This window comes from Artemia sp. Qi Xiang Cuo, chromosome 13 (genome assembly GCF_049724085.1).
Source record: "Artemia sp. Qi Xiang Cuo chromosome 13, ASM4972408v1, whole genome shotgun sequence".
NCBI lineage: Eukaryota > Metazoa > Arthropoda > Branchiopoda > Anostraca > Artemiidae > Artemia > Artemia sp. Qi Xiang Cuo.
This window is the reverse complement of record NC_142806.1, coordinates 15,166,119-15,175,019: the sequence shown is the minus strand read 5'-3', so window position 1 is coordinate 15,175,019 and position 8,901 is coordinate 15,166,119. Positions and strand designations below refer to the sequence as shown.

Below are 8,901 nucleotides of genomic sequence, written 5' to 3'. Positions count from 1 at the left end.
GTTCCTTACTCTTTTGTTTGGCTGTATCAATTTTCGCATGTCTATAATCTTCATCATTGTGATAACACATCTTGCTGTTTTGTTTTGCTGTCTCAATTATACTTCTCGATACGCCTTGTCAGTTGAATACCTTTGTTTTTTTCTTTCCAAGATGTTGTCTCTGTTTTTTGTATAGTACTGTTTTTTTAAATTACGTATAATAACACGCTTAGAAGGCATCTTATTACAAAACAAGAAATAATATTTTCAAACCTGAAAGCGCAGTACAAGCGTCTCCATAAGCAAGTCAAAGCAGCAACCAGGGATGATAAGAGGATGCACCTCGAAACTATGGCCGAACAGGCTGAGGCAGCCGCTAGACGGGGAGATAGCCGTACTGTGTATGCAGTAACGAAGCAGTTAGTGGGTATTTCAAAGGCGTCGTCAACCCAAGTTGAAAGCAAAGATGGCATTTTATTAACCCAGACTGATGACATAGTCCGACGCTGGAAAGAGCATTTTAGCGAGGTACTAAATCAGATACCTCCCACAACTACTTTAAATATCCCTGAAGAACCACTTTTCGATCTGGGAATATGTTCTGGACCTCTCATACTTATTGAAGTCAAGGAGGCCCTAAAGACTTTGAAAAACGGAAAGGCTGCAGGCAATGATGGCATATCACCAGAATTACTGAAGTACGGTAAAAGCACCCTAGCCAAACCCATATTTAAACTTCTTTCCCGTGTTTGGGATGAAGAAAAAGTCCCTAGTGAATGGTCGATGGCAGTAATTGTAAAACTCTTCAAAAAGGGACAAAAGACTAAGTGTGATAATTGGAGAGGTATTGCTTTACAGTCTGTTGGCAGCAAAGTTCTGTGCCAAATAATTCTTAACAGGATTCAATGTAAAGTGGAGAAAGTTCTGAGAGATGAGCAGCACGGATTCCGCCAGAATAGATCATGTTGTGACCTGATATTTAGCCTGAGAGTCCTGCTGGATGAATCCAATGAATGGCAAGTTCAGCTACTTATAGTATTTATAGATTTTCTCAAAGCCTTCGACTCGATACATCGCAGAACCATATGGAAGATTTTAGTGCATTATGGAATTCCGACCAAAATTGTAAATATAATTAAAGCGCTATATCATGATATCATGTGCGCAGTACAGACAGAGGGTGGCCTAACGGAGTGGTTTTCTGTTCAGTCAGGTGTGAGGCAGGGCTGCATTCTATCACCATTTCTGTTTGCCATAGTGATAGATTTTGTTCTCCGTGGATGCAGTTTTAGTGGCGGTCTACAATTAAATCCACTGAGAGAACTCAATGATGGTGATTTTGCTGACGATGTTGCGCTTATTACCCACGACCCAGAAGATATGCAACGCAACATTAATGAACTCGGTCGTATGGCAAATGCTGTCGGACTCTCCATAAATGCTAACAAGACCAAATCAATGTCGAATGCAGTCATACCTGACTTAGTCGAAGGACTTTTGGTTAACAACGAGGAAATTGAGGAAGTGAGAGAGTTCAAGTATCTCGGCAGCATTCTTACGCAAGATGCCAATTCCGAAAGAGAAATACTGTGCCGAATATCATTGGCTGGGTCTACTTTCAGCTACCTTAGAAATGTTTGAAGAAATAATAAATATTCCCAGAAGTTAAAGCTTAAAATTTATAATAGCAATGTGTTCTCTGTCCTTATGTACGGCTGCGAAACTTGGAGCATCACTGCTCACCTAGAACGACGACTCCAGGCATTCGACAATAATTGTCTAAGGTCTACCGTAAATATACGTTGGACAGAAAGAATACGAAATGATGAAATCTATCGTATGACAAATCATACCCCCCTCCTTGATCTTATTAGAAAGCGGCGATGGATGTATTGGGGGCATATGGTGCGAATTGGGGAAGGAAGGCTGCCGTACGATGCATGGTGTTGGACACCCCCCGGTCTCCGCAAATCAGGGAGACCGAAAATGACCCTTGGTAGGTCGCTAATGAAGGAGGCGAAGCTGGCGTGGTCCTCGTTGGAGGAGCTATGGTTGAAGGCTCAGGACAGGTCGTCGTGGCGAATCACTGTTGCTGCCTTAACCAAAAGAACCTAACCAAAATAAAACTAATTGTAACATTTTAAGGTATTTTTCCAGCTTGTATTGAAATATTCAAACTATTGCTCGGATACCATGGATATTTTTGCAGTTTACACAAGCTGCAAAGAACGCACAGGCTGATCTTTGTAAACTGAGAAAAATTTTACGAATGTTTTACCGGGATTACGAAAAATATTCAAAATTAAAGATTAAAATTATCTCTGAAAGAATAGATTTTGTTGAAAAGTCAGCTAGAGATGCTTTCGCAAAACTTCATAGTAATATCCAAAAGAAATGTTGCATGTTTAGTGAAAAGCTTCCAAGGTATGGACCGGCAACTGTGGAACAGTTTACAGATGTAATGGGAAATCTTATACATCACTGTGAATATATGGAGGCATAATTGTCCTTTACTTAGTTTCAGCTTAAATTCGATGATCGAGCCTTTATGTATTTTTTGCCAAATATTCAGTAGAACTAAAAGAACTGTTTAAAACACAGTTAGAAATGCTTTTTTCTTGAGTCGGTGTTCCAGGAATTTGTTCTAAATCATTAGTCTTACAAACACATATACTAATAACCCTAACAGGCTCGTTTTCGCCATAATTGAAAAACATTGCTTTTCCTTCGCTGTTGATAGGTATGCTTGTATATATTTTTTTATTGCTGCTACATAAACTGCAATTTCTCCTTCCAAAATTAATATACGAATTTTCAAAGAAGTACGCCTCCGTATATTCACTGTGTTGTCGAACATTTTTCATTGCATCTATAAACTGTTCCGCAGTTGCCAATCCATACCTTGGAAGCTTTTCATTAAACTGACAAGATTTCTTTTGTATATTACTATGAAGCTTTGCCAAAGCATTTCTAGCCGACTTTTCAACAGCATCCGCTCTTTCAAAGAGAATTTTAATCTGTAATTTTGAATACTTTTCGTGATCCTGGTAAAACATGCGTAAAATGTTTCTCAATTTAGGAAGATCAGCCTGCAGTTTTGCCATCTTCTTGTATTTCTGAATGTAATTTTTCCCTTTGTCCTTATGCGTTCTTCGGTACAACCTCACAGAAAATTTAATTTTTTTATTATAGCTTTTGTCACCCCAGTATCTACCCATTATTCTGGTAGCAACTTTTTTCTTATGTTTGTTTCGGTAATCTTCATCATTACCATACCGTTCCTTGATCTTTTGTTTGGCTGTCTCAATTTTTGCATGTCTATAATCTTCATCATTGTGATAACACATCTTGCTGTTTTCTTTTGCTCTCTCAATTATTACTTCTCGATACGCCTGGTCGGTTGAATACCTTTGTTTTGCTCTCTCAATTATTACTTCTCGATACACCTGGTCGGTTGAATACCTTTGCTTTTTTCTTTTCAAGTTACTATCTCTGTTGTTTGTGTAGTACTCTTTTTTCAACTTGCGTATAGCCTGCTTTGATCTAACCATTATTCTAATCAAGAATGAGAGAATTTTAAGTTTTGACTTTCCTTATTATATACTAATTATGACGTCACGGCGTATGACGTTATGTATTCATGAATGAGACCATTTACAGTTTTGACGTTTCTTATATAGTAATTATGACGTCACTGCATCAAAAATACAGTTTTTATTGGAAAAATTTATTCTCTTTTAGAAATAATTTATTTTAGTTACTATAGATTTTTAACCCAATTAATTTCCTTTAAAATGAGCTATTGATCAACCCTCTACGATGTTCCAGTGCCAAGCTATCTCTGGATACAAAAAAAGAAAAAAAAATATCCCGTTTGGGGAGACTAACGTGGTTAAAGTCAATTTTCTTGATTTTCAAGCCAATATATTTCCCTTGCTGTTCAAGCCAAGGGACACAAAGTTTCCTATACAGGGGTTTCGGACAAGGCGGTTCTAATGGTGTACTTTTTGTTTTGATCTGACTCCTTTTTTAGGAGCTATGGGTTTTTATATTTCTTAACATTAGACGTGATCTTCTCTTACTAGGTTGCTAGCTACCGCTGCAACCCGGAGGTTGCTAGCTACCGCTGCAACCCGGAAATTCTATTCACGTCATAGCTCTAATATAAAGCTATGACGACATTCAATATTTATCTAGTAGGGTTTCAGACAAGGTAGTTCTAATGATGTACTTTTGTTTTGATATTACTCTATTTTTAGGAGTTTTGGGTTTTTATATTTCTTAGCATGGGACTGATCGTCTCTTACTAGGTTTCTAGCTACTGCTGCAACCCAAATTATAAGAGGCAGCCTGGCCGAGTGTTCCAAGACACTGGTGTTAGCCACCAGTCTCTTCGGAGGCGTGGGTTCAAATCTTACCGCTGGTATACGATTTTGTTTGAAAGACTGCAGTGTGAAAAGACATCAAAAATGCAGTTTTTGGTGGAAAAATTTATTCTCTTTTAAAATAATTTATTTTAGTTACTATAGATTTTTAACCCAATTAATTTCCTTTAAAATAAGCTATTGAACAACCCTCTACAATGTTCCAGTGTCAAGCTATCTGTGGAAAAGAAAAAAGAAAAAAGAAAAAAATATCTCGTTTGTGGAGAATAACGTGGTAAAAGTCTATTTTCTTGATTTTCAAGCCAATATATTTTCTTTGTTATTCAAGCCAAAGGGCGGTAAGTTTCCTTTATAGAGGATTCGGACAAGTCGGTTCTAATGGTGTAATTTTTGTTTTGATCTGACTCTTTTTCTTAGGAGTTGGGGGGTTTTATATTTCTTAACATTGGAGGTGATCGTCTCTTACTAGGTTGCTAGCTACCGCTGCAACCCGGATAAATAATGTTATTTCAAAGATCGTCCTTTAATGTAACAGCGACCCGGATCTATTATCATGGGTTAGAGGTCGTTCTTTACTATAAACTAGGTTGCTAGCTACCACTGCAACCCAGATTTGACTTTACTGTATCTTATAAGACTTCAGTTACTATGGACTACAGATCGGTCTTTATTATAAAAATTACTTTAAAATGAGCCATTGAACAACTCTCTACGATGTTCAAGTGCCAAGCTATCTGTGGAATTACTAACCTTAAGTATAATTAAGTGGCCTATATAATTTAGTATAGGCAAGAGGTCGTTCTTTATTATAAATGAAAAATGAAATATATTAAAAAATTGAATTTTTTGGTCTGAAAATACATAGTAAATTCCACATCGGGTAGTTAGAACCTAACTAAAAATAAAACTAATTTTAACATTTTCAGGTATTTTTCTAGCTTGAATTGAAATATTCAAACTATTGCTCGGATACCATGGATATTTTGCAGTTTACACAAGCTGCAAAGAACGCATAAGGTCAAAATTAAAAATTATATTCAGAAGTCCAAAAACATGGCAACAATGCTGACTGATCTTAGTAAATTTAGAAAAATTTTACGAATTTTTTACCGGGATTACGAAAAATATTCAAAATTAAAGATTAAAATTATCTCTGAAAGAATGGATTTTGTTGAAAAGTCAGCTAGAGATGCTTTCGCAAAACTTCATAGTAATATCCAAAAGAAATGTTGCATGTTTAGTGAAAAGCTTCCAAGGTATGAACCGGCAACTGTGGAACAGTTTATAGATGTAATGGGAAATTTTATAGATCACTGTGAATATATGGAGGCATAATTGTTCTTTACTTAGTTTCAGCTTTAATTCGATGATCCAGACTTTATGTACTAACTACATCCAAAGACTATGACGTCATTGTTTAATATTGTATATAAAAAATTAAGTTTTTCGTAAAAAAAATTAATTAAAAAAAAAATTAAGTACAAATAGCGCTAGATCTAGAGATTTCCTTTAAAATGAGCCATTGAACAACTCTCTACGATGTTCCAGTGCTAAGCTATCTGTGGAAAAGAAAGAAAAAAATATCCCGTTTGTGGAGAATAACGTGGTTAAAGTCAATTTTCTTGATTATCAAGCCAATATATTTTCTTTGTTATTCAAGCCGCAGGGCGGTAAGTTTCCTTTATAGGGGTTTCGGACAAGGCGGTTCTAATGGTGTACTTTTTGTTTTGATCTGACTCTGTTTTTAGGAGTTAGGGGTTTTTATATTTCTTAACATTGGACGTGATCGTCTCTTACTAGGTTGCTAGCTACCGCTGCAACCTGGATTTAGCCTGCTCAATTCTTGCTTCTCTGTAATGTTCATCATTACCATACCGTTCCTTGATCTTTTGTTTGGCTGTCTCAATTTTTGCATGTCTATAATCTTCATCATTGTGATAACACATCTTGCTGTTTTCTTTTGCTCTCTCAATTATTACTTCTCGATACGCCTGGTCGGTTGAATACCTTTGTTTTGCTCTCTCAATTATTACTTCTCGATACACCTGGTCGGTTGAATACCTTTGCTTTTTTCTTTTCAAGTTACTATCTCTGTTGTTTGTGTAGTACTCTTTCTTCAACTTGCGTATAGCCTGCTTTGATCTAACCATTATTCTAATCAAGAATGAAAGAATTTTCAGTTTTGACTTTTCTTATATACTAATTATGACGTCACTCTATTCACGTCATAGCTCTAATATAAAACTATGATGACGTTCATTATTTATCTAGTAGGGTTTCAGACAAGGTATTTCTAATGATGTACTTTTGTTTTGATCTGACTCTATTTTTAGGAGTTTTGGGTTTTTATATTTCTTAGCATTGGACTGATCGTCTATTACTAGGTTGCTAGCTACTGCTGCAACCCAAATTCACATATATATTTATTTATGAGAGGCAGCCTGGCCGAGTGGTCCAAGGCACTGGTGTTAGCCACCAGTCTCTTCAGAGGCGTGGGTTCAATTCTTACCGCTGGTATACGATTATGTTTGAAAGACTGCAGTGTGAAAAGACATCAAAATGCAGTTTTTGGTGGAAAAATTTATTCTCTTTTAGAAATAATTTATTTTAGTTACTATATATTTTTAACCCAATTAATTTCCTTTAAAATGAGCTATTTAACAACCCTCTACGATTTTCCAGTGCAAAACTATCTCTGTATACAAAAAAAGAAAAAAAAAAGAAAAAAAGAAAAAAATATCCCGTTTAGGCAGAATGTTGTAGTAGCTGCCACTTTTCTTGATTTTCAAGCCAATATATTTCCCTTGCTGTTCAAGCCAAGGGACAGAAATTTTACTATGCAGGGGTTTCGGACAAGGCGGTTCTAATGGTGTACTTTTTGTTTTGATCTGACTCTTTTTTTAAGAACTATGGGTTTTTATATTTCTTAACATTGGAGGTGATCGTCTCTTACTAGGTTGCTAGCTACCGCTGCAACCCGGATACTAGGCTGCTAGGTACCGCTGCAACCCAGACTAAGTACCGGGGTTTGTTCTTTACTAGGCTTCAGCTATATCTATGGATCGATCCTTTTCGTAATTTAAAATAAGCCATTACAAAGCTCTTTATTATGACCACGAACTGTTTGATTTGATACTTCAGTTGCTAGGGGTATCAAATCCTGCCAGAAGGAATTTTTAGACATTTATCTATTTAAAGTCTAAATAAATATATTATTAAATAGTACTACACTAGATCCTCTTGGCTGACATCGTTCTATTTATGTACTATGGGTGAGAGATTGTTCTTTACTGTAACATGTTTAGTGAAAAGCTTCCAAGGTATGAACCGGCAACTGTGGAACAGTTTATAGATATAATGGGAAATTTTATAGATCACTGTGAATATATGGATGCATAATTGTTCTTTACTTAGTTTCAACTTTAATTCGATGATCCAGACTTTATGTACTAACTACATCCAAAGACTATGACGTCATTGATTAATATTGTATATAAAAAATTAAGTTTTTCGTAAAAAAAATTAATTTAAAAAAAAGTAAGTACAAATAGCGCTAGATCTAGAGATTTCCTTTAAAATGAGCCATTGAACAACTCTCTACGATGTTCCAGTGCCAAGCTATCTGTGGAAAAGAAAGAAAGAAAAAATATCCCGTTTGTGGAGAATAACGTGGTTAAAGTCAATTTTCTTGATTATCAAGCCAATATATTTTCTTTGTTATTCAAGCCGCAGGGCGGTAAGTTTCCTTTATAGGGGTTTCGGACAAGGCGGTTCTAATGGTGTACTTTTTGTTTTGATCTTATTCTGTTTTTAGGAGTTAGGGGTTTTTATATTTCTTAACATTGGACGTGATCGTCTCTTACTAGGTTGCTAGCTACCGCTGCAACCCGGATTGCTATAATTAAATGTCTTAACATTGGTATTTATTGTCTCTTACTAGGTTGCTAGCTACCGTTGCAACCCGGATGATAATGTCAATTGAAACTGGGGTTCATTCTATGCGATATGATTACAAACAGGAAAAAGCCTTTGGCTTTTTCTCCTTTGAAGTAGTAAGAGACGAACCTCAAACAATCAAGTAGCTAACTAAGTCCAATGTATGCCAGGGTTTTTTATTATTCTTATGATCGTCTTTTAATGTAATTAATTAATGACGTCTTAGTCCAAGTGGCAAGCATGATCGGCCTTTAACTGAAAGGATCATTTTCTTTAATTTATAATTCAGCTATCAACAAAATCATACCATTAATATCATTAACTAGTATAGGCTTATTTAGTATCGTGAAGAGTTCTATCTTTATTATAATCAAGCCAATATATTTTCTTTGTTATTCAAGCCAAAGGGTGGCAAGTTTCCTTTATAGGGGATTCGGACAACACGGTTCTAATGGTGTACTTAATGTTTTGATCTGACTATTTTTCTAGGGGTTAGGGGTTTTTGTATTTCTTAAAATTGGACGTGATCGTCTCTTACTAGGTTGCTAGCTACCGCTGCAACCCAGATTGCTAGCTACCGCTGCAACCCGGATTCATTAAT

The 8,901-nt window shown here is 35.9% G+C and overlaps 1 protein-coding gene across 1 annotated transcript; it reads left to right on the top strand.

The window, feature by feature from the left end:
* The first annotated feature begins 330 nt into the window (after nucleotides 1-330).
* Nucleotides 331-8,346, top strand: LOC148945005 (uncharacterized). The gene is made up of 2 exons (XM_089098923.1): nucleotides 331-768; nucleotides 8,305-8,346. Exons 1-2 carry the CDS (start codon nucleotides 331-333, stop codon nucleotides 8,344-8,346), a joined length of 480 nt encoding a protein of 159 aa, XP_088955049.1.
* Nucleotides 8,347-8,901: the final 555 nt, after the last annotated feature.